We start from the raw sequence: 25562 nt of genomic DNA, 5'->3' as shown, positions 1-25562 counted from the left end.
GGTGAAGAGTTCTGTCGGAACGCCTTCGTTTTTATCTCGGTGGGAGGCAAAGGATCTTCTTTTCCTTTCTCTGTTCACCGGAACGAAACGGGGAAAGCAGTTGCTGCCTGGCATCTGTGGTGGGATCCACAGAGGCTGGGCGCCTTAATCCCTCCCTGCCCTCTGCCCTCTCGGTTCCTGCGCCTGCTACCGCCCCCCCCCCCCCCCGTCCCCCACCCCGATGCGGGGGGCCCTTGGCTGCAGGGCGAGCCCGGGGCCGCGGGTCCCCTCGCCAGTTGGGCGAGCGCGCGGGCGGCACCCAGATCAACTGTTCCGCAACACCCGACTCGGCCGCCCCGCCCCGCCCCTGCCCCAGGTCTTATAAGGCTGTCCTGCCTTCAAGCCTCCGAACTGCCCGCTGCCAGCCCCGGCCAGGCGCCCCCTGCAGCATGATCTGGAACACCAATCTCCGCTGGCGGCTGCCGATCGTCTGCCTGCTCCTGGAGGTGGCCCTGATAGCCCTCTTCGGCGTGTTCGTGCGCTACGAAATGGATGCCGATCCCCACTGGTTGGAGGAGAAGGTGATCAAGAACTTGTCCACTGACTTGGAAAACGAATTCTACTATCGCTACCCGAGTAAGTCCCGCCACCTTGCAGGTCCACTTTGCGGGTCTCCTCCCCTCAGGCGGAGGGTCCTGCCTGGCCTCGGGCGGGAGCTGCAGGAGGAAATGCCGCCCCCAGCCTCCTGCCCCGCCCCTCTTAGGCTCCCCACTATGGAGACTTCCCAGTGTCTGGAGGTTAAGCTCCAGAAATGGCCAGGCGTGCCCAGATTCCTTTCAACTCGTGAAAACTCACGAAGAGAGCTCCCTCCAGGTGTCCTCAGAGACCTCCAATCTCCCTTCAGAGAGACCTTCTTGATGTCTTCAGGAGACCCCAGCCAGTGGGTGACCTTAGCTCTCCTGTCCAGCTGTGCCCAAACTCTCCACCTTAACAGAGTAGTTCCAACGTCAAGGGCTGCCGGGGTGGCTCATTGGCCTACCAGCCCTGCTGGCGTGGAGGACCACAGCACAACCATGTTTTGGCTTGGAGAGGGAGAGAAACGCCCCTGAATTCTCTGGCATCCGAGGTGCCGTGATTCACAACTTGTCCATAGAGTCACCACACCTCACCTGTATCACGGCTCTGCCCTCAGCCAGGTGGGTAACCTGTAGGCAAATGTCAACAATACACAGACTCAATTTCCTCATCTGTCCAATGGGGATAATAATGGGACCTACCCTACAGGAGAGGGGTGAGGCTGGCATGAGACATGGCACATAAAGTTCTGGCACTGTGCTGGGCATGGAGTCCTCACTTCATAATGGAGCAATTACTAGATGAGTATGAAATGCAGAGGCCCTAGGACTCAGCAGTTAGAAGAACTAGGGCAAGGTTACTTGGGTTGGCCCAACCTCTGGACTCCCAGCCCAGGACTCTTCATGCCCTTGTGCTTTCTAGCTTTCCACACCATCTGCCAACAGCCAATGACAGCCTCTTTCTAACTGTTGGTACTCACATAGTCATGGACTGTTAGTTCCAGAAGGGACCCTAAAGTTCATCTCCGACAGTCACCTATGCAAACTGATCTTCCCTCCACGACTTGTTGTTGTTCAGTTGCTCAGTCATGTCTGACTCTTTGCAACCCCATGGGCTGCAGCACGCCAGGCTTCCCTGTCCTTCACCATCCCCCAGAGTCTGCTCAAACTCATGTCCATTGAGTCGGTGATGCCATCCAACCATCTCATCCTCTGTCACCCCTTTCTCCTCCTGCCATCCATCTTTCTCAGCATCAGGGTCTTTTCCAATACCTTGGCTCTTAGCATCAGGGGACCAAAGTATTGGAGCTTCAGCTCCAGCATTAGTCCTTCCAGTGAATATTCAGGATTGATTTCCTTTATTTAGGATTGATTAGTTTGATCTCCTTGCTATCCAAGGGACTCTCAAGAGTCTCCTCCAGCACCACAGTTTGAAAGCATCAATTCTTTGGCACTCAGCCTTCTTTATGGTCCAACTCTCACATCTGTACATGACTGTTGGCAATGTTATGACTCCCATTTCACAGACCAGGAAACTGAGGCCAGAGAGGGGACATATCTTGTAAAAGTCACTCATCCAGAAACCTAGTGAGCCAGCGTAGGAGCTCCAGGGACCTGAACCCACCCTCCTGGACTGCTCTCCTCCCTTTCATCTCACCCTTCCCCTCTTCTCCTTCCCTACTGGTGGCTGTGACTAGGAGTTGGAACGTAGGTGTGGCCCCAAGCTTGGGTTCCCGGGCCTCAAGGCAGTTCCCAGGAGGGTGGAGTGAGGGCAGTCCCTTTAGGTACTTTCTGGGTTCTTGGTTCCATGCTGTCAACACCTGTGCAGGCTTCATTCCTGCCCAGAGGATTAGAGGAGTCCTTTGGGCATCTCAGTTTTCAGAGAAGTCTAGCTCCAGCTGGCTCAAGCTGGGGCCCAGGGGTGCCTGAATACGGCTCCCGGGGCATGGGCCCCTTGGTAAATAGCAGGCACAGAACCAGCTGGGGACCCGTCCTGGCAGTGCCCTGAAAGCCCAAGCTGCTGAACATGAGCTTCCTCCTGGGCTGATTCTCCAGGCAGTGTCTGGGGAGGTTGGCCTGAGGAGAAGCCATCAGAGCCTGGGCTCTCGAAGCTTCCCGGGAAAACAGAGGGAGAAAGGAAATGACCTAAGGCTGAGGATGCCACAGTTTCAAACACCTGAAGGTCTGGTTCATAAAACTGAGGCGGCAAGTTTCACCCTGTGCTCCTGGGAACTAAACCTCAGATTTGTGCATTCCTCAAGCAGAGGGCAGTGTAACCTGGCAGTTGACTTTGGAATTAAATAGATATGGGCCCATCACTTGAAATGGAGTAAAGTGAAAGTGTTAGTCACTCAATTGTGTCTGACTCTTTGTCATCAATGGACTGTGGCCCACCAGGCTCCTCTGCCCATGGGATTCTCCAGGCGAGAATACTGGAGTGGGTTGCCATTTCCTTTTCCAGGGGATCTTCTCAACCCAGGGATTGAATCCAGGTCTCCTGCATTGCAGGCAGCTTCTTTACCATCTGAGCCACCAGGGAAACCCAAAATAGATTAAGCCACCTCTCTAATCACACTGAGTCTCAGTATGCTCTTCTATGAAGTGGGAATGTTATTTAATGCACAGGAACTCTTGGAAGATTGAAGATAATGGGTAGCCAGGAGGGCATGTCTCATGACATGAAACCAGAGGACAGTAAGCTGGTATCAAGCTTCCTCAAAAGGGACTGGTGCTGTTGCTGAAGGTGTTTAAGTGCAGGCTTAGCATCCATTTAGTGATGTGTCTTCCCTGATAGCTCAGTTGGTAAAGAATCCACTTGCAATGCGGGAGATCTGGGTTCGATCCCTGGGTTAGGAAGATCCCCTGGAGAAGGGAAAGGCTACCCACTCCAGTATTCTGGCCTGGAGAATTCCATGGATGAGTCCATGGGGTGGCAAACAGTCAGACACAACTGAGCAACTTTCACTTCACGTCACTTTAGTGATGTGGCCAAGGAATATCTCTGAACATGAGTGTGAACTACTACAGTATTTAAATTCCTTTGTGCTGTCCCCACTTGTTCAGTCACTAAGTCACGTCCAACTCTTTTGCAACCCCATGGACTGTAGCCTACCAGGCTCTTCTGTTCATGGGATTCTCTAGGCAAGACTGCTGGAGTGGGTTGCCATTCCCTTCTCCAGAGGATCTTCCTAACCCAGGGGTCAAACCCGTGTCTCCCATGTTGGCAGGCAGATTCTTTACCTGCCACCAGAGAAACCTTCTTCCCACTCACTAGCACTTTTTGCTTGCTCTGTCAGACAAGGAGTGTATTTGTTTCTATTTTATGTTGCTAGAGATGGAGCTTAGAGATTTTCCCAGCTGGTCAGTGGCATAGGCAGGGGTGAGGCCAAGCCCTCACACTGCACAAAACCTGCTTCCCCCAGTCTCTGTGGCATTGCCACTCCCTCAACCACCTCCCCAGGAGGTTTTGCAGTGATGGGATGGTTCTGTGTCCAGCTCCAAGTTGTGGGAGAGGTGGACACAGAGCCTTGGGGAATTGAGGGACTGGCCAGTGGATTTGAAAGGCTGTAGAGCATGGGAAGAGCCTGTCCCCAGGCTGCTGCAGGGCTGAAGAAGCGTTGGAGAGAGAGCTGATGTTGCCCACCAGCATGGGAAACTTGATCCTCAGATTTCAGAAAATTTCAAAACTTGGCCTTCTTCAGACCTTCCCAAGAGAGTGAGCCAGGAAGGGGTCGCAGAACAGCTGTGTACTGGCGCCCCCTGGTGGCGGCTCTCAGAACTGGCCTCCAGGAGCCATGCTTGCCCCTCGGGGACCTCCCATGGGGGAGGGACTCTGCCTGGCTGCTTGAGTCACTCACTATAGGCTGGGGAAAGTAGGGGAAGAGAGGCGTTGTCTTACCAACTTCCGCTGACCCCCAGCAAGTCGCCAACCCAATGCAAAGCACCTGGTCAGTCTTGAAAGAGAAAACGAGAAGTAGTAATTAATATCATTAAGCAATTGCTGAGGAGGAGAAGGGAACAACAGGATGAGATGGTTGGATGGCATCACCGACTCGATGGACATGAGTTTGAGCAAGCTCCAGGAGATGGTGAAGGACAGGGAAGCCAGGTGTGCCGCAGTCCAGAGGGTCGCAAAGAGCCAGACACAAGCGACTGAGTGACTGAACAACAGCAAGCAATTGCTGACGAATCATGTTTATACCCAGGGCTTTGATTGGGTGACATTAAATGTGTATCAGACACCTCTGAGTTCTGTTACTATTCCTCATTTTACAGAAGAAGAAACTTGAGGTCAAAGAGGTTATGTTCTTGCTAAAGGTCATACAATCTGGACCTTCAGACCATTAAAAATATATATATATATATATATATTATTTATTTATTTATTTGGCTGCCCCAGATCCTAGTTGTGGCATGTGGGATCTAGTTCCCTGACCAGGGGTCGAATCCAGTACCTCTGCATTGAGAGCGAAGAGTCTTAGCCCCTGGACCATCAGGGAAGTTCTGGATCATTATTATTAAAAGCATTTTCAGTAGCATCGAACTCATTTGGCAGTCAATCCTAAAGGAAATCAACTGTGAATCTTCATTGGAAGGACTGATGCTGAAGCTGAAGTTCCAATACTTTGGCTTCCTAATGCTAAGAGTCAGGTCATTGGAAAAAACCCTGATGCTGGGAATGATTGAGGGCAGGAGGAGAAGGGGGCAACAGAGGATGAGATGGTTTGATGGTATCACCAACTCAATGGACATGAGTGTGAGCAAACTCTTGGAGACAGTGAAGAACAGGGAAGCCTGATGTGCTGCAGTCCATGGGGTTGCAAAGAATCAGACACGACTTAGTAACTGAAAAACATTCGTATTCCAGTAAGGACCAGTTTAGGAGACAGAAGGGAGTAAGAGAGCGAATAAGGAAGGTGCGGAAAGAGAGCAAAGCTGGAGTCTGTGCGCCTGAGGTGGGGGGACAGGAAACAGACATCCACAGAAGGGTTAGAGACAGAGGTCAGGACAGCCGGGGAGTCACAGAGAAGGACAGAGAACTGGCGAGGTGGGGACCGGCAGGGAGAAGCCCTGAGAAGCTGTGCGCTCTCTGCTCTTTCGTCCCAGGCCACAGGGAGAACTGAAGGCAGCCCCCAGGAAGGCCTCCTCCAGTCTCTTGAGCCCGAGCCCCTGCCCCTGCCCACCTGCTTCCCCCACCTCCAAAGAGCTTCTAGCTATGGAAGTCTGCGATGCTACCTTTTCCCAGGGGTTCCCCTCACCTCCCTGCCAGCACCGTCCCTGTCTAATCTGCTCAATTCCACCGGCCAGTCCTCGGCTCCTGTCTCCGGCTCATCGTTCCATCTCCCAGCTCTGTGTGCAGGTCTGTTGGACCTCAGAGTCCAGCTCCAACCCCAATGGCCAGGCTCCATTGCGCCCACACTACCCCGCCTGACGCTTGCCGACACCACCCACCCCCGGGGTCATGGGTCATCTCAAACTCCCTCGATCAGCCCTAGACCCAGCACCTCCCTCCCTCCCCAGCAACCTCTTCCTCCTTGCCTGCATTTGCTTTCGTGTAACTGTGGTCTGAAGGTGTCTCCCCCCTCTCTCCCCAGTCTGTCACCCGTCAGCTTCTTCCCAAGAGTCACCATGACACCGTGGATGGCGCTTCACATATGTTAGCTCAGTTTCCTCCACAACAGAAGCACGATGAACCATGAAACACGATAATGACACAAAATCAGTCTCACACACTGGAGGGGAAGGACAGCCTGAGCATCGCTGCCCGCCCGCACTGTGGCTCGCTGGGCTGCTGTGGACATCAGGGCTTATCTACCCAGTGGGTAGGAGACATCAGACAGGAGAGGGTCTGTGGTCTCCCCTGATGGTGAAGTGCCACCCGGGGCCCTTGGCTGCTGCTCAGCTGACATATCTGGGCACTCCTGAGATCACAACAGTAATTATCCATTCATCCCTTCAGGGATATTTATGGAGCATCCACCCCGGGGAATGCCTATAGGCAGTGGAGAATACCAGTGTGAGCAAAACAGGCTTGGCCTGGACTCCTGGGGCTTCCCTGGTGGGTGAGCGGTAAAGAATCCGCCTGCAGTACAGGAGATGCAGGTTCGGTCCCTGGGTTGGGAACATCCCCTGGAGAAGGAAATGGCAACCCACTCCAGTATTCTTGCCTGGAAAATCCCATGGACAGGGGAGCCTGGCGGGCTACAGTCCATGGGATCGCAGAGAGTCGGACATGACTTAGCAAATAAACCACCACCACCATTTGACTCCTTGGAGCTTTAAAGTCTAGTGGGCCAGACAAACAAACCTAACTACCTAACTACAAATTGTTGTAAGAACTAGAAACGAAAGAAGAAGGTGTCATGAGGGAGTGAACCAAGTTGAAACTCAGGGGTCTGGAAGGCCTCTGTGATGAGGTGACTTTTTGCTGAGATCCACAAGAAGAAATAGAGAAGGAAATGGTAACCCACTCCGGTATTCTTGCCTGGAGAATCCCATGGACAGAAGAAAAGAGTCAGGCATGACTGAGCGACTAAACAAGAAGAGAAGTTGCTGGCCATTCTGCGGGAACAGCGTCCTATGTGGAGGGACCACCACAGGCAAAGATCCAGAGTGAGACTGAGCCCAGGGAGGCCAGTGCGGCTGGGGCACCAGAGGGAAGGGAGGACCAAGGAAAGGAAGAAGGAGGAGACTGGCGGGTGGGCCAGGCCAGGCTTGGTGAGCCCTGCAGTTCTCTTTTATTCAAAATTTTTTAATTGGGAAAATCATTTCAAATTTACAAAGAGCTGCTAAAACAAAAATAGTACAAAGAACACTATATACTCTTTTTAACTCCCATTAAGCATCTCTCTCTTTTCCCACATAAAAGCAAATACGTACATACAGTTCCTTTTCCTCTGAACTGAGAGTCCGTTATACATATTGTGGTCTGGCCGCCTTAATTACTCCACTGTTTCCTAAGAATAGAGGCATTCTCTTCCATCACCACAGTAATCAGCTTCATGAATTTACACTGTACGCTACTTTAATATACTGTCCCTATACAATTTTGTCAGTGGACCCAATACAAACCTTTGCGGCATTCCCCTGCACCCACGCCCACTCCCTACCCCAGCCAAATCCAGGATCCAGTCTAGGGTCAAGTATTGGATTTATTTGACCTGTCTCTTTAGCCTCTTTAACCTAGAACATTCCTGTGTAGGTACAGCACCTAGCACGTGTCTGTCCTATAACAGACGTTCACAAGGGCAGCCTTTCTTTATCTTTTAAGACACTGAAATTTTTCAAGAGTCCAGCTTCAACCCCTTTCTAATAGCATGTTCCTTTGTTTGTTTGGTGTTTCCTTGTGATTAGATTGGGACTGTGCCTTCTCAGCCAGAGCACTACATAGGTGATGTGTCCTTTTCAGAATATCTTCCTGAAGGTGCACAAGGTCCGGGTGTCCCACACAGGTGGTGTTAATTGTGATCACACCATCAAGATGTTGCCCAATTTCTCCACTGTATGGTTACCGGATGTTTTTTCACTCTCCTTTACAAATCATAAGCAATCTATGGGGAGACTCCTTTAAGACAATGCAAATACCTTGATCTTCCTCAAAGTTTGTCCCTGGATTTTAACATCCAGTGATGAAATCTTCATTGTGAAAATTATGATTTTCCAACTTCAGTGCTCATTCCACATTTAACTGTTGGGCTGTCAGCGTCCTGTTGTAAGCAAGAACCCTCTCTGGTCTCTCTCTCTCTTTTTTTTTTTTAAAGTTCCTGCTTTTTATGATTTTCATTTGTTATGGTACCTAATTATTTTGGCCAGTCAAGGGACTCCTAGGGCAAATGAGACTAGCTTCTCCACGGCAGAAGAATGGGATTGCGCAGGTAAGGCCCTTGGTGAGGGCAGTGAAAGGGGGCTGTCACCTCCCAACAGGGCATTCCTTGGCCTTAAAACCCAGTGGTCTAAGTGATCTAAAGTGGGGATCTCACCTCCATCCCCCCAGCCCAGTCCGCCCCAGAGGCTTTTTTTCTTTTAGTTGAAGTACAGTTGATATACAATGTTGTTAGTCTGTGGTATATAGCTGTGATTCAGTTATACATATATATAAATACATTGTTTTCATATTCTTCTCCACGAGGGTTCATTGTAGGATATTGACTCCAGTTCCTTTTGCTATACAGTAGGACCTCGTTGTTTATCTGTTGTATACATGGCAGTTTGTATCTTATGATGTGATGGGGTAGTAGTGGCTCTTCTACCCACAGCAGAGTCATAATTACTGCAGGAGCCTCAGGATCCAGATGTAGGGGTGGCGGGATGGAGGTTGGAGGGTGGCCCAGGCCCGGCCAGTGGCGGAACAGACACAGGCTCAGCCGCGGACCGCGCTGGCCCAGACGCAGGGCTGCAGCGGGGAGCTTCGCTCGGCCACCGGGACTCTGGGCTGTGTTCTCCCCACAGGCTTCCAGGACGTGCACGTGATGATCTTCGTGGGCTTCGGGTTCCTCATGACCTTCCTGCAGCGCTACGGCTACAGCTCCGTGGGCTTCAACTTTCTGCTGGCGGCCTTCGGCATCCAGTGGGCACTGCTCATGCAGGGCTGGCTTCAGTCCTTTGACGGACGCTACATTCTGGTGAACCTAGAGAAGTGAGCGCGGCTCGGACCGGGGCGGGGAGCAGTGGGAGGGGCCTGCGCGGGGCGGGGGCGGGGCCCGTGCGGGAGGCGGGGCCCTTGCGGGAGGCGGGGTCCGGGGGCGTGGCCCAGAGTCTTCGGACCGTGAGCTGGGTCTTCGTCGTCCAGCCAGGGTACCCAGGAGCCCTGCAACATACACCCCGCCACCCCCAACACACACACACACTCACTCACTCACTCACTCACTCACTTCCTGATCAGTGAGTCTCCAGGGTGGGAGTTCTCATGGTAACCAAGTGCTATTGGAGGGTTTCCTTCCTCCTAAGACACAGGCTGCAGGGATGCAAGGCCTTTCCCCAGGGTCCAAGTCCGGACTCTGCTCTGACATCTCAGGGCAAACATCACAATTTGCCCTGGGAGACCTCAGGCCATAGGACCCATGGAGGGGAGGGAGCGGGTGGCAGGTGAGCGGAAGGAGTGTGGGACTGCCTGAAGCAGCCTCCTTAGGTTCACTGTAGAGGGAATATTGAATGGGGAATCCAGTTGCCTGTGTCCTCACCCATGGAACAGAGCAAAGAGCTGTGAGGCCTGTGCGGAGTCCTAGGGCCGAAGTCCCTCCTGTCTCAGCCTCCGAGGGGGCCCCTGATCCTTATCTCTTCTCACCTCCATCCTTATCACTTGTCTGTGACAATCTTTTGGTCTGACAAGTACTACATTCCCTTCTATCAGGGAGCTCAGCCCCTCCCTCTGTCTGAAGAGGCCTCCTAGGAGCCTTAGCATGCTTCTTCCCTCAACACCTCCACCAGGTTATACAGTAAATTTGCCAACTTGCCAAAAACCAGCTTGCTAAGCAGTCATCTCACTGAATGACTCATTTATCAAACTCTCCAGCCAGGGAAACTTAAGAAACTGACCACAGTTTCCATTGCATGGTACAAAATCAACAGCCTTTGGGAGATTTTCCCCCTCCCTTCCCTTTTTAGTCAAGGTTTGGTTTATTGAAGGCTCTTCTTTAAGTCCAGTTAGATTGTCTTCAATTTCTGTAGACATATGACATTTGGCTAAAGAAAAGTACATTTCATAACTTGAGAAAGTTGCCGTTGGTGTATAAAAACAAGCATTCATTAACATGCTTGGAAAACCAAATCCACAGAAAGGGTTTAGAGGCAAATTGGTACAAAACCACGTTCTTTTAAACATCTATTTTTAATTGGAGAATAATTTCTTTACAATATTGTGTTGGTGTCTACTGCACATCACATAAATCAGCCATAGGTATACTAATGCCCCTTCCCTCTTGAACCTCCCTCCCCAAAACTACATTTAAAGTACAAATCCCTGTTGTCACATACAAGGCACCAATCAGATATCACAGGCCAGGGGCCTGAAATTTAAACATATGCCAAATATTTGCAAAATATTAATTCATTCGAGCCAATTAATGAATCCATGAATTAAGAGAAACAGGAAAAATAGTCGACTAGGTAGAAAATGTTTCAGAACCAAGAAATTGGTCTTTTTGTATATAAATCTATGACATACATGCATATCACTATACTGTATAAGATACACAAGAAGTTCTCATTCCCAAAGCCATAGACCCAAAGTATAAAAGTGCCTGTGATATATTTAATTGGCCACCACAGCAAAATAGCTATGGCTAAATGCAAAACAGAAGTATGGAGCTTTTTTAAATGTTCAAAGGAAATTATTGTAAACTTTTGTGGGTTAAATTTTTTGAACCAGTTATTTAACAAGTTAGTCACTTGAGTTTTGGCAACTTGGTTTTGGGGGAAACGATTTTCAGCAACTTAGCTGGAGCCGATTTCTGGTGCCCAGGGCTGAGATGAACATGTGGCCCCCTAGACCTCACCTAAGGATCCTTCTCCTAGCTTCTGTCCTGCCCCTGCTGAAGAGTCCCAGATCCCACCTGTCCCTCCAGGGTTGTTCCCCAGACTCGAGGAGGACCTGTGTGCTCCTCGGCCTCCATTCTCGGGCCTTGCCTGAGATGTGACATCCGGATATCCATTTCCCAGGGGCCGAGGGCCCAGGCGTGGGCTTCTGTGCGCTCCCTCTCACTCCTTCCTAGGGGGTGATCGCTGCCAGGTGGTCTTCCGGCTGAGTTATGGTAATTTGGGCAAATAACTCTGCCTCTCTAAGTCTCCATTTCCCACCTTTATGACGTGGCTAATAATGGTACCTGTTCCATGGGTCCAGGTGTGATACAGGAGGGCCTGTGCTTCACTGAACAAGCATTGAAGTCCCTGGCACTTAGCACCTGTCATCATGTATTCAGCCAGGCCCAGGGGATGAGGCAATGAACAAGGCTTATAGTGAAGAGACATTCCAGTGGACATCCTTTGTCTGGGGAGGGACCCTGCGGAGACAGTGCCCTGCCGCCACTCCACACACTGTCCCTACCATCGGCTGGCTTCTTACTTCTCACTTCCTGATTCACACACACACACACACACACACACACGAGTATGGGGGAGGGGGCTCCTGTGGCTGTGACTGCCTCAAGGAAGCAGTAGCCGCTGCTGTCTTTATGAGGACCCTGGTTGACAACGCTCATGACTTGGAGGCCACACTGAGAGTCTGCCTTGGACTCCAGGATACCTTTGCTGCTGGCAGGGCCCAAGGAGACCTGGGTTAGGCACAGCGGGCACATGGATGGAATCCAGATCCCCTCTCACCACATGGTATGCCTCTGCTATCTGGCTGGGTTTTCAGGGTCCAGACTTAAGGAGGGCCTGCAAGCTCCTTGGCCTGCATTCTCTCTGTTGGCCTTCCTGTCACCTCTCTCCACCCAGCCCCCAGCTCCCTACTGCCTGCAGGAAGGTCCTTCCTTCTTCCCTGGACATAGATCCTCTCTCCCAGGTAAGGTGAAGAGGAGGTCATGATGACTCAAACCCAAGCAAGGCCCTGGTAGCCAGCAGGAGAAGTGTGTGTAGAGATAAGGATTTGGAGGCAGAGACCACATCTGGTTAGAGGTATTGGGGAAGGCTTCCTGAAGAGGTGGTAGGTGAGAAGAGGTTTTGGAAGGGCAGGTAGAAAATGAAGGGTAGGACAAGGTCCCAGATACGGACCGGATGATATTCAACAACAGCAGCCAGATCATTTGGGTGCCTTGAGTACAAGATACCTGCAAGGAAGAGGGTGGGACCTGAGATAGGCCCTCAAAGAAAGGGTGTGGTGGCATCTAGTATGTGCCACTGCTGTGCTGGATACTTCACAGGCTATTTCTTTGCATTCTTAGAGTAGCTCTAAGATGCTATGTGCCCATTACCACAGATGGTGAAACTGAGGCTCAGCAAAGTTAGACCACAAGCCCAAACCCACAGGTGACCACAGTTCAGATTCAACCCCAGAGCTTGAGTGCCACTTCTTGCTGTGGCCTCAGCCCCTCCCCTGTCCTGTCTCCCCACAGCCTCATCAATGCGGACTTCTGCGTGGGCTCTGTCTGTGTGGCCTTTGGGGCAGTTCTGGGCAAAGTCAGCCCTGTCCAGCTCCTCGTCATGACTCTCTTCCAAGTGACCCTCTTCTCAATAAATGAGTACATTCTCCTCAACCTGTTAGAGGTGAGCAGAGCTCAGAACAGGGATGGTGGTGGAAGGGACACTTGGCGGGACAGGAAGGTTACAGAGAAAGAAAGGACTGGGGAGACAAGCCAGCTGGATTCAATTCAAGTTTGACCAGTCACTTAATCTTCTGAGTCTCAGTTTCCCCAGCTGTAAAGCAGGAGAATGACATATATTGAGCATCCACCTGGTACATCAGTCCAGCAACCAGACAGAGTAGAGGTTCCTCGCATGTTGGTTTTCTTCCTCCATTCTCCGTCTGGCACATCAGAGGGAACGAATGGGATGTTCCTGCACATCATCTTGCACACACACATTCCCAGAATGCTCTGCCAAGAAAATGACCCAGTATACTGAGGGGGCACCTCTGTAAGGAAGGTTCCCAGGGGAGTGGCCAAAGCAGACATGTACAGTTGCACACGTTGCACACTGCAAAACTCTGGGGGTGCCATTCACATGGACCTCTTTGGCAGGAATGATGCCCCCTGAGGTTGACTAATTCACTGGCCAAGGTAAAGAGCATCTTAGGCCTCTGACTCTTGTTTAGACACCTCTTTGGCATATTTGCAGGAGTAGGGATTATTCAGGAACCCCATCCCTTTCTCATTCTCCAACTTCTCTATATTTGGACTCTGCCTAGAAACCCTCATGGGTTTTTTTTTTTTTTTTTAACATAGAATTTCTCAGAAGCAGGGTGATCAGGACTTGCACAGTGGTTCCTCAGTATCATCTGGAATTCAGTCTTTTTTGTTTAACTATTTTGAGCACATGATTTCCATTCTTATTTTTTTCTGTGCTGTGCCAAATGCAGGATCTTAGTTCCCCAACTAGGGATTGAACCCACGCCCTTGCAGTGGAAGCACAGTGTTAGTGTGAATCTTGGGACTGTCAGGGAAGTCTCACCCCCAGGGGTTTTGCTTTCAGACCACCCTACATTCGGTCACTCATTTTGTCATTGTTTTCAGATACCACACTATCATATTCCTTCTTCCTGACTCATCTCCCTGTCATCATCCTTTTTTTTTTTTTTGGCCATTCCAGGTGGCATGTGGGACCTTAGTTCCCTTACCAGGGATTGAACCTGTGCCCCCTGCAGTGGAAGCACAGAGTCTTAACCGCTGGACCAGCAGGGAAGTCCCTCCCTGTCCTCATCCTTGCCCGACCCACCACCTCAAGCTAGCTAATCTCCACCAGCAGCTGTGGGGACCTGTTAATAATGCGTATAAGACCATTCCTCTGATTAAAACCCTGTTTGTTTGTTTTTTTAATTTTACTTCAAATCAAATCTAAACTTGTTTTAAGGCCCTACATGTTCTGGCCTCAACCTTTTCTCTAAGCTTATCATCTACTCTCTCCCCATCTTTCTGTGATTTGACCGTATCCTGCGGTCTGCTTTTCAAATACCCAAGCTTGGTTCCACCTCAGGGCCTTTGCACTTACTGCTCCCTTTGCCTGGAGTGCTCATCTCCCTGCTCCTTTTCATTACTGAGGTCTCAGCTGCAGTCTCACCTCTTCAGAGAGGCCCGCCCAGGTTCTCCTACCAGTGTTGCCCTCTCCCTTACCTCCTCCTAGTCACTGCCCTTGACTAATTTTCTTCAGAGCATTTATCCTTAAGGGAAAATAAGGGTGAAACCTTATCTGTTTAGAGACTATCTCTATTCCTGGCACCTGGCCCAATGCCTAATAAATTATTGAGAAGTATTTGTCAAGGGAATAAGTTTGGGATTTACATGTCAGGCAGTGCTCCAGGCAGTGCGATACAGGAGTGAGCAGGACTCTTTGTTTCAATCCCAAGGAACTCACAACCTAGTGAGGGAGCCAGGAAGCAAATAGACAGTGACCAGACAGTGAGACAAGGATGGAGTTCCAGGGCTAGGTGCCCTGAGGGAAGGGGAGGAGGACCTGAGCCAGCATATGGCAGGCCAGGGAGGCTTCCTGGAGGAAGAGTTGTTAAAGCCAGAAGTCAAGTAGATAATCAGGCAAAGGAATGAGCAAAGGTATTTGAGGCAGAGGGAATGGGGGTGGGGTGCTAGGGAGGGGAGGAAGGAGCATGGATCATCAAGACTTTCACAGACTGTGTTAAAGAGTCTCAACTTTATCATGAGGGCAATAGGGAGCTATGGAAAGTTCCAGGCAGGAGAGGGGCATGGTCAAATACATGCTATGGAAGTGTCGCTTTGGCTGTGGTGAAGAGAACGGTTGGAGGCAGAGAATCAAGAGGCTGTGTTAGTCACCCTGGTGAGAAGTAATGGGACTGGCTCTGGCCTAGGACAAAGAGAAGAAAGTGGATCATAAGCACTTTATAAAAAAGGTGACTAAACCAGCCTTGGAGACTGGTTGGGGTGGGTAGAGAGAAAGAAGCTAGGCTAGGTGAGGGGGTACACAGGGGAGTCAATAGATGAGATCTGAAATTGTCTGAGAAGTAGTACCTTGGGTGTGAGTTTAGAGGCAGAGAAGGCTTCTTTGACCCTCAAAACCCCTCTCTGATCTGCTGCCGAAATTCCCTCAAATGCATGACAGTGTTTGAGTCTTTCCTGCAGCCAAGTTGAAACGCAGTAATCACCGCTGACAATTAAGGAGCACTTGCCCTTGCCTGGGCCCTGCTCTGAATGCTTCACGTGGGTTATCTCATTCAGTCCTTTCTGAGCCAGGCACAGTTATTACTCCCATTACATTACATTACATTACATTACAGATGAGAAAACTGAGACTCAAAGAGGGTAAGGGGCTCCCCCAAGGTCACACAGCTAGTAGAGGCATCCTCCAGGCTGGGAGTCAGGAAAGAGGTATGTCAACAATTCAACAACTAGCCCTGTGACATTGGATGACACGCTTACCTCTCTGGTTGGGTTTCCCATCTAAAGGGAAGAAGCAGGTCTATGATTTCTTTTTTGTTGTTAATTTATTTTGGCTGTACTGGGCTGTCACTGCTGTGCAGGCTTTTCTTTAGTTGCAGAGAGCGGGGGCTACTTTTCGTTGCAATGTATGAGCTTCTCATTGTGGTGGCTTCTCTTGTGCAGCACGGGCCCTAGAGCACAGACACAATAGCTGTGGTGCATGGGCTTAGTTTCCCCGTGGCATATGGGATCTTCCCGGACCAGGAATTGAACCCATTTCTCCTGTACTGGCAGGCAGATTCTTAACCACCAGGGAAGTTCCCCACTTTAATTTTCACTGAAGTATAGTTGAGGAGGGGATCCCCACTTCCTCCCCTTCCCAGTTGATGGGTCTGCTAGGGCCCTGGGCTTCCTTCTGTAGCCTGTACCTCCTTGGAGACAGCTGCACCTCTGTCTGTGTGTGGGGAGGTGGGGGTGGGAGAGTGTCAGAGGAGGGAGGGAGAGGAGGGTCAGACCCTGACAGTACTCTTGTACCCGTCCACCAGGTGAAGGATTCGGGGGGCTCCATGACTATCCATGCATTTGGAGCCTACTTCGGGCTCACAGTGGCCTGGATTCTCTACCGCCCTAACCTACACCACAGCAAGGAGAGGCAGAGTTCTACGTACCACTCGGACCTCTTTGCCATGATCGGTGAGAGCTTCCGTAGTGACTGAGGGGGCCCCCATGATGACCAAGGGCTGCCGTGCTACCATGGTGGGTGAGGGTCACCACGAGCATTTCAGGCTGCAGTGATCATACCTCATCCCCACATGGTCTGGTGGGTGGCTGCCAGTTTCCTTCGGAGAACGGGCAGGGAGAGGTTGCCTATAGATATTTCAAGGATCCCAGTTACTTGTCCCTTTTCCCCATGGGGCTGGAAGAAGTCGGTCACTCATCCCGCGTGTTCCTCGAATGCCCCAGGGCAGACACAGTGATAACCAGGAAATGCGTCCATCCTTGATCTCAGCAAGGTGTATGTGCCTATTTCCTGTGTCCATTCATTCCAGAGAACACATACCAGCTACCTTCTCTGGTCTCTTAAAACCCAGCCCTGCCTTCAAGGAGCTCCTTGCAGGGTGGTAGAACAGATGGCCATACAACTTGATTATCTCCCTACAGTGGAGAAAAAGATTCTCCCTCAAGGTGCCTGGGAAGCAGGGTGGGAGGCGTTTCACCAAGTTGTGGGGTCAGGGTAGATTTCCTGGGGCGGAGTGGAAGACTAAGACAGTATTAGGCAGTGAGTAACCCAGGGAGGGCCTTCCAAGATGAGCCCCCAGCACAAATAAAATTCCAGGGGAGGGAAATGGCTGGGGTGTGTGAGTCACTTGATATCTCTGGAGCTAAAGGACAGAATGTCTGTCCAAGCTCCGTCAGGCCCATCTAATACCCCTTCTCCCGGTTCCACCGGCCCTGTCTGGTCTGGCCAGGCACCCTCTTCCTGTGGATGTACTGGCCCAGCTTCAACTCGGCTATATCCAATCACGGAGATGCTCAGCACCGAGCGGTCATCAATACCTACTGCTCCTTAGCAGCCTGTGTGCTCACCTCAGTGGCGCTGTCCAGCGCCCTGCATAGAAAAGGCAAGCTGGACATGGTGAGTGGGGTGCTGGTGGGGGAACCTTGGGGGAAGCTGTGGCCACAACTGCCTGTGCCCAGTGGGCACTGATCACCACGCCCTGCCAACAACTCAGTGAAGCAGGCAGCATAAGGATTATTGCACCCATCTTGCAGATGAAGAAACTGAGGCCCTGAGAGAAATGATTTGTCCAGATGACACAGCTGGCTTTAGGCAGAGCCCAGAACCAGATTCATGAAGGTTCTATCATGCCGGCTGCCCTGGATGAACTGCTCCTTCTCATCCTCCTCTCCCCACAACCTGGGTGCTGTCATTAGTTCTGGACTGAGCAACGCCCAAAAAAACCAGCTTCTGGCCCCCAGCCTTCCTAGCTCTGCCCCTACCTGCCCCCTCCACACGCTCAAAACAGAACCCCTTCAAAACACTTGGGACGTCTGTGGGGCTGTGGTGTTGCCCAGTGCCCTTCATATCACGCCACTGGGACATGTGTTCCTGTCATTCCTGGGGGAGTAATGGGTGTTGGTAGATTTTTCTATAAAAAGAAGACCACCTCTCTCTCTGATATTCTTTTTATTTATTTTTGATTGCACTGGGTCTTCAATGCAGTGCTCAGGCTTAGTTACTCGGAAGCATGTGGGATCTTAATTCTCCAGCCAGGGATCAAACCTGCGTCCCCTGCATTGGAAAGTGGATTCTTAACCACTGGACCATCCGTGAAGTCCCACCATTTAATACTCTGACACTAGCTTTTAGACCCAGGCACCTATGTGCCAAGATGCTGCCAGGAGTGTGTGTTATTCCAGGACACAGCCTTGAGCCCCAGGATGCACTGGACAGTCACTGTACAGAGAGATGGGGACACAAGCCCCGGGGGGAGAGAATCAGACACACTCATGTGGGCACATGCAGGGAGGGACATGGAAGAGGACGAAGGTCCGGGGCTCTGGCTCCACACAGACCTGGATCAAGACACTTTTCTGCCCTTGGCTGGCCGTGTGGTCTTCGACAAGTCCATGAACCTCCCCCGTGCCTTAATTTCCTCACCTGCAAACATGAAAAGGTAACTGTACTCGCCTCCTGGGCTTGTTGTGGAGATGAAACATACTCCTCGCAAGCCAGCACCGCGGTCCATGGCACAGGTAGGTCCTCAGAGAGTCAGCGGTGCTCCTGTAGGCGCGCAGATTCTGATGCCAGCACACGTGCATACAGAGGGCATCAGACACACGAACCTGGGCACGCCTTCGTGTCTGGGCACCCACCTCCAAAGGGGACGTGCAGGTGGGCTGAAGGAGCCCACGGACACAGGCACATGTGCACGTAGAGGATGCCCCGAGCGCTGGTGAGTGTGGCAGCTGTACAGGCAGCACAGGGGCGGCTGTCCCAAGCCTGGGCTCAGGCTGGAGTCCTCTGCAGTCTCCTGGCTGGCTGAGGCACGGGAGCCATCTCTGGCTCCCAGGTGGCCCCCCACGCACAGGAGATCAACTTGGGCCCTAGGTCAGCTCCTCCAGGACCCTACTCTGGGAGAGGACTGAGTTCCCGCCTGCTCTGCCTGCCCTGCCCAGGTGCACATCCAGAACGCGACGCTCGCCGGAGGAGTGGGCCTGGGCACCGTTGCCGAGCTGATGGTCCTGCCTTTCGGCTCCCTCATCATCGGCTTCATCTGCGGCATCGTCTCCACCCTGGGTTTTGTGTACCTGACGGTGAGAGCTCCAGGGCCAGGGACTGGGTTGGGGGGCGGGGGCGGGGAGCGGGCAGTCTCTAGGGAGAGAGTGGGGGCTGGGTCTCTGTGTATTTGGGACTTCCAGAATCCTGGACTCCCCACAGCCTGCCACAGCCCCTTGCCTGAGCAACACTCATCCCCCTGTTTCCAGCCATTCCTGGAGTCCCGGTTGCGCATCCAGGACACGTGTGGTGTTCACAACCTGCACGGCATTCCTGGCATCATAGGCGGTATTGCGGGCGCAGTGACGGCAAGCATCGCCAACATTGATCTGTATGGGGAGGAAGGGTAAGAATGGAGGCAGTGTAAGGAGGCTGAGCTCCCTCTTTCCTTCTCCATTCCTCCTTCCTACTATTCCTCTAGGGTCCAAGACTATCTCTGTCCCCTTTCTCACCCACTCTGGACCACTATTTCATGGGCCTCTCTCCTCAACCTCTGTCCTTCCCTAAGTATCTTAGAGACCATCTGATCTTTTTAGTTCCCCTGTTTTGCAGATGGAAAGGCTGAGGCCCAGAGGTTATTGAGCCTTCGTGTCCACTCATGCGTGTGGGGTGACAGCGGGTAGTCACTTGGCCTCTCTGGGGGATCCTGACCTGCTCCCTGTCTCTACCCCAGGCTTGCCTATACCTTTGGCATTGAAAGATCCAAGTTAAACTGGAGCCCAAACACGCAGGGCAGGTTCCAGGCTGCTGGGCTCTTTGTGTCACTGGCCATGGCCCTGGTGGGCGGCATCATCGTAGGTGAGTGGGGGTGACCATGCCAGAAAAGGTGGGGCCCTGTGGTTGGGGGACCCAAGAGTGTGTGCCAGAGGTCACCTGGAGCCCCCAGGAGCCCTTTGTCTCTGCACTGATGGCTCTGAGACCGGGAGGATTTTTCCAGTTAAGGGGAAGGTCTGGGTAGGCAGAGAAGTCATTCTTGACCTCTGGGACCTCCAACTTCCTTTAGGGGTCATTCTGAGATTACCATTCTGGGGACAAGCGCCTGATGAGAACTGCTTTGAGGATGCAGTCTACTGGGAGGTGAGTTCTGCTGACTTGCCCCACGGCCCCTCTTCCTGGACCCCATCAGCTGGGCTGGGGCCTGGGAAGCCGGAAGCTGAGGGCTGGGGGACAGAGCTTGTGTCCTCTGCTCCTTTATCCAGGAGGCTGTCCCCTGAGGGGTTAAAGGCTTCATTCTGAGCATGTGTGCATGCTCAGTCATGTCCAACTCCTTGCGATGCTATGGGCTATAGCCTGCCAAGCTCCTCTGTCCATGGGATTTCCCAGGCAAGAATACTGGGGTGGGTAGCCATTCCCTTCTCCAGGGAAATCTTCCCAACCCCGGGATCAAACCCACGTCTCCTGCCTCTCCTGCACTGGCAGGTGGGTTCTTTTACCGCTGAACCACCTTGGAAGCCCTCATTCTAGAGCAGTACTTCCCAAAGTATAGTGCTCCCTAGAACAGCAGCAGCAGCAGCATCTGGGAACTTGTGAGAAATATAAATTCTCAAGTGCCACCCAGACGTCCTGATTTCAAAGCTCAAGGGGCAGAGCCCAGCCCTCTGTCTATAAGCCGTCCACATGATTCTGATGAAAAACTCATCTGTGAACCAACCACCTAAGACCAGTCAGTGGTTGGGCTCTCGCATGCACGCTGGAATCACCTGGGGGTCTTTAGAAACTTCACAGGCCTCAGCCTCCAGAGACTTGACGTTCACTGGTCTTGTGTGGGGCCTGGATATTAGCACTGTATTTAAAATTTGCCAGGTGAATCTAATATACAGCCTGGGTTAAGAATCACAATGCAGTCTTCAGCTTCTGTAGCCATAAGAAGCACCTGGTGACCTGGTAAAAACTCAGTTTCCCAGGCGTTAGCCCAGCTGGACTCTGCATGGGAACTAGCTCCCAGGTGATCTTGTACTGACACTCCCCTAAGCCTCTAGAGCAGCCTCTAGAACAGCGTTGGTACAAAATCTAACTTGAGAAACATTGTTCTAGAAGCTGAAAGTAGTGGAATGTCACAGAACTCAGCTTCTTTAAAAATGTGCCATAATCTGGGCTTTCTGTGACTTCAGGGTGGCGTTCCTCCCCATGAATCATCATGACAGGTATTTGCCTGTGTTAGGAGATGGGGAATGAAACACAGGGTGCTTCTTGTCTCCCAGCCTTCCCCCTCATGACAAGGGCAGAGACCTAGCCTGTGTCTGTGGCCCCTGGGACAAGGGTCTGCCCAACATGTTCCTTCTTTTGGCTGTTTGTTTTATGATTAAAGTATGGTTCATTTGCAGCATTAAATTATCTTCAGGTGTACAGCATAGTGATTCAACATTTTAATAGATTACACTCTATTTAAAATTACTATAAAATAACAGCCATATTTCCCTGTGCTGTACGATATATCCTTGTAGCTTATTGATTTCATACATAGTTGTTTGCTTGTACCTCTTAATCTCTTACCCCACTTTGACCCTCCCTCCTTCCTTCTCCCTACTGGTAACCTCTAGTTTATTCTCCATATCAGTGAGTCTGTCTCTTTTCTGTTATATTCATTCATTCTAAAAAATAAATATTTTTTAGATTCTATATAGAAGTGATAACATATTTTGTCTTTGGTTTATTTCGCTAAGCACCCTCTATGTCCATCTATTTTGTTGCACATGGCAGAATTTCATTCTTTTTTATAGCTGAGTAATTGTCCACTGCATATCTATATATACACCACATCTTCCTTTTCCGTTTATCTGTCGTTGGGTGCTTAGGTTGTTTCCATATCTTGGCTCTTGTAAATAATGTTCCTGTGTACATCGGCATGCAAATATCCTTTCAAATTAGTATTTCCATTTTCATCGGATATATATCCACTAGTGGAATTGATGGATCATACAGCAGTTCTATTTTTAGTTTTTTAAGGAACCTCTATCCTGTTTTCCATAGTGGCTGCATCAATTTACATTCCCACCAACACTGTACATGGGTTCGCTTTTCTCACGCCCTCACCAACATTTGTGTGCTTAATTGCTCAGTTGGGTCTGACTCTTTGCGACCGCATGGACTGTAGCCCACCAAGCTCCTCTGTCCATGGGGATTCTCCAGGCAACAATACTGGAGTAGGTTGCCATGCCCTCCTCCAGGGGATCTTCCCAACCCAGGGGTAGAACCCAGGTCTCCCTGTAGATTTTTTGATGAGAGCCATCCTGACAGGTGTGAGGTGATGGCTCATTGTGGTTTTAATTTGCATCTTTAATGATTAGCTGGCTGTGTATTTTTAAAATCATACCAGAAGTTTTCAGGATAGTCTTAACTAATATCCACTAAAAACCAATATTATATACATAACTAATAAGCCTTTTAAATTTTCTCTCTTTAAATTATTTTTAAAATTATAACATGAATAGAAGCTCATTAAAGAAAATCTGGAAATAGAGATAAATAGAAATTCCATCACCCTCATTCAAGCACTATTAATATTTTGGGTATATTTCCTTCCAGCCCCTCCTTTTTAAATCTACATGGACTTTTCTTAAATAGCTGATATTATACTTGATTTCATATCCTGCTCTTTCTCTTTCTCTATCATAAGAACTGTTTTGTGTTATTACATTATGAATAAACTTTATTTTTTAGCAGCATAATTATTTTCATTCTATATTTTAAGTGGGAACTTAAATTATTTCAGACACCACAATTAGAAACCACACAGGTTTCAGTTCAGTTCAGTTCAGTCGCTCAGTCGTGTCCGACTCTTTGCGACCCCATGAATCGCAGCACACCAGGCCTCCCTGTCCATCACCATCTCCCGGAGTTCACTCAGACTCACGTCCATCGAGTCCGTGATGCTATCCAGCCATCTCATCCTCTGTCGTCCCCTTCTCCTCCTGCCCCCAATCCCTCCCAGCATCAGAGTCTTTTCCAATGAGTCAACTCTTGGCATGAGGTGGCCAAAGTACTGGAGTTTCAGCTTTAGCATCATTCCTTCCAAAGAAATCCCCGGGCTGATCTCCTTCAGAATGGACTGGTTGGATCTCCTTGCCGTCCAAGGGACTCTCAAGACTCTTCTCCAACACCACAGTTCAAAAGCATCAATTCTTCGGCGCTCAGCCTTCTTCACAGTCCAACTCTCACATCCATACATGACCACAGGAAAAACCATAGCCTTGACTAGACGGACCTTAGTCAGCAAAGTAATGTCTCTGCTTTTGAATGTACTATCTAGGTTGGTCATAACTTTTCTTCCAAGGAGTAAGCGTCTTTTAATTTCATGGCTGCAGTCACCATCTGCAGTGATTTTGGAGCCCAAAAAAGTTTAAGTTTAATGAAATAAACTAAAAAAAATGTATCCATTCCCATACATAGCTGTTCACTCTTGGTTTCGTTTTCTTCCTCTTCCTTTTCTGTGGGATTCTAGTTTTCTCATTAGGGACTGAACCCAGGCACCCACAGCAGTGCACGTGCCAAGTTCTAACCCCTGGACCCCTGGGATTCCCTCTTGGTTCTGTTTTGATCATTTACGTTGCTGTTGTTTCAGTCGCTCAGGTGTGTCCGACTCTTTTGTGACTCCGTGTAGCCTGCCAGGCTCCTCTGTCCATGGGACTTTGATCTTTATAACTTATTCTAAGTTTACACCTTCTCTGTGCTGTATTATCAGCAGTGGTCAGTTTCAAGCCACACAATCCCATGCCATTGGAAGGAAGCCACCATCAGGCCATTCTCATGGCCCCTGGCCTCTGGCAGTTTACCTGGGAGATGAGGTGACTTCCCAGAGGACAGAGGTGAGGCAGATGTCCCCCAGGAGCACAGGTGAGGGCATCTTTAGGATCAAATCTAAGCCTTGAGGCCAAGGCTGGGCTGATCTCTCCCACCCATACTCCCATCTACCAATCCACTTGTGGCTGCCCCTACATCCCCACTCCCCACCCCAGCCTCACTCTTGGGCCAGCGTGGTGTTCAGGGAGCTTGCCAAGCTGCCTGTTACCTGGTGCATTACTATTCCTCTTTCAGAAGTGTGTTTGGCACACTTGGAATCCCCCCAGGCTGGGTTATCAGCCTCTTGCGTGCATGTACAACTCATACTGTCACTGTGCACTTCACTTGGACCCCTTTTCTTTGCTCTAGTGGGGCAAGGACTGTGTCCTGCTTGGCCTTGCAGTGCCCAAGCACCCTGGACAGTGGCTAACTGAACTAGGAGCAGGACGTGTGTGAAGGTTTGCCTTGCTTCACAGCATGCAAACTGCACGGTGATCACAAGGTGGCGCCCACCACACACCGTTCGCTGTTCCTGGCCTTGCCCAAGCTGTTCTAGTTCCACCGGCCACACCTCCCCACCTGGGGCAGGGCCCTCAGAGCCGCCTCCTCTCTCTGCAGATACCCAAGGAGCCGAAAAGCACTGCCCTCCATTCTGAGGACTCCAGCATCAAGCCCCCAGAACCTTAAACTCCCGGGGCAAGAGAGAAGCAGGTGAGCATGGGTTTGGCTTGTCCTTGGGGGCCCAGCTCTGGGAATCAGATGCCACCAGCAAAGGGGCAGAAAGCAAGCATCAAGAACTGAGGATCTGAGCTTCTACCTGCCAGCCTCATGCTGGGGTTGGTGGGAGAGGCATTTGGTGTCAGACCATCCTGGACAGACTGGACAGACACAGGAATCTGTGGAAGGCATTCTGGACTGGAAAGAATATATGGAAAATGACCTGGGAGCACACATGGCTTTGCCGCTTACTGCCTACATGACTTTGAGGATCTCTTCATCCCAGAGACTGAGCCTCAATTTCCTCATTTATAAAAGTGGAAATGACAGGGCTGGCTCTATTCAGTTGATCAACTCGGGCAAGAACCTTCTTTCTTTCCTTCTCATTCTCCTTCCTTTTTTTTTTTCATCTACTAACATTTCCTTACTCCCTCTGTGAGATGCACCAAGCCCTTTTTCATACCTTTTGCACCTGACACCTTAGAGATCTCTACAAGTGCAATTATTTCCCACTTTTCTTTTATCAAGATTTTTTTTCTTTGATGTGGATCATTTTTCTAAAAGTCTTTATTGAATTTATTACAATAAATGTTGCTTCTGTTTTATGTTTTATTTTGGCCACAAGGCATGTGGGATCTTAGCTCCCCCACCAGGAATTGAACTTGCACCCCCTGTATTTGGAGGTGAAGTCTTAACCACTGGACTTCCAGGGAAATCCCAGCTTCTCTCTTTTTAATGCCTGCGTGCGTTCGTGCTCAGTCATGTCTGACTCTGCAACCTCCTGAACTGTAGTCCACAAGGCTCCAGTATCCTTGGGATTTCACAGGCAAGAATACTAGAGCGGGTTGCCATTTCCTCCTCCAGCAGATCTTTCCAACCCAGGGAGAGAATCTGGGTCTCTTGAATCTCCTGCATTGGTAGGTGGATTCTTTACTGCTGTGCCACCTGGGAGGCTTTTTTAATAGATGAGGAAATTAAGGCTCAGAGAGGTTCAGGTGCTTCAAAGCCAACACAGCACACGTGGAGGAACTGGGGTCTTTCCAGGTCACTATCATTGCTCTTGCCATAGCTATTTGACCTCCTTGGAGACCAGAGTTTGCAAAGAACTGTTCTGGGACAAAAGGCTGAGTGATGTGGCAGGAGAGGTTGCTAGGGATTAATTGAAGGGAAAAGCGAGACTGTGACCAGCTGTTT

At 50.5% G+C, this 25562-nt stretch overlaps 1 protein-coding gene across 1 annotated transcript; it reads left to right on the top strand.

Moving 5' to 3' along the window:
* The first annotated feature begins 428 nt into the window (after positions 1-428).
* On the top strand, positions 429-24338 carry RHCG (Rh family C glycoprotein). Its single transcript, XM_052659922.1, has 10 exons — positions 429-615; positions 9003-9189; positions 12605-12755; positions 16138-16285; positions 17062-17228; positions 18773-18910; positions 19082-19218; positions 19546-19670; positions 19876-19949; positions 24270-24338. The coding sequence occupies exons 1-10, from the start codon at positions 429-431 to the stop codon at positions 24336-24338; spliced, it is 1383 nt and encodes a 460-aa protein (XP_052515882.1).
* The last annotated feature ends 1224 nt before the right edge of the window (positions 24339-25562 follow it).

This window comes from Budorcas taxicolor, chromosome 21 (genome assembly GCF_023091745.1).
Source record: "Budorcas taxicolor isolate Tak-1 chromosome 21, Takin1.1, whole genome shotgun sequence".
Classification (NCBI taxonomy): domain Eukaryota; kingdom Metazoa; phylum Chordata; class Mammalia; order Artiodactyla; family Bovidae; genus Budorcas; species Budorcas taxicolor.
The sequence above is the reverse complement of the archived record's forward strand: the minus strand, read 5'-3'. Positions and strand labels throughout refer to the sequence as shown.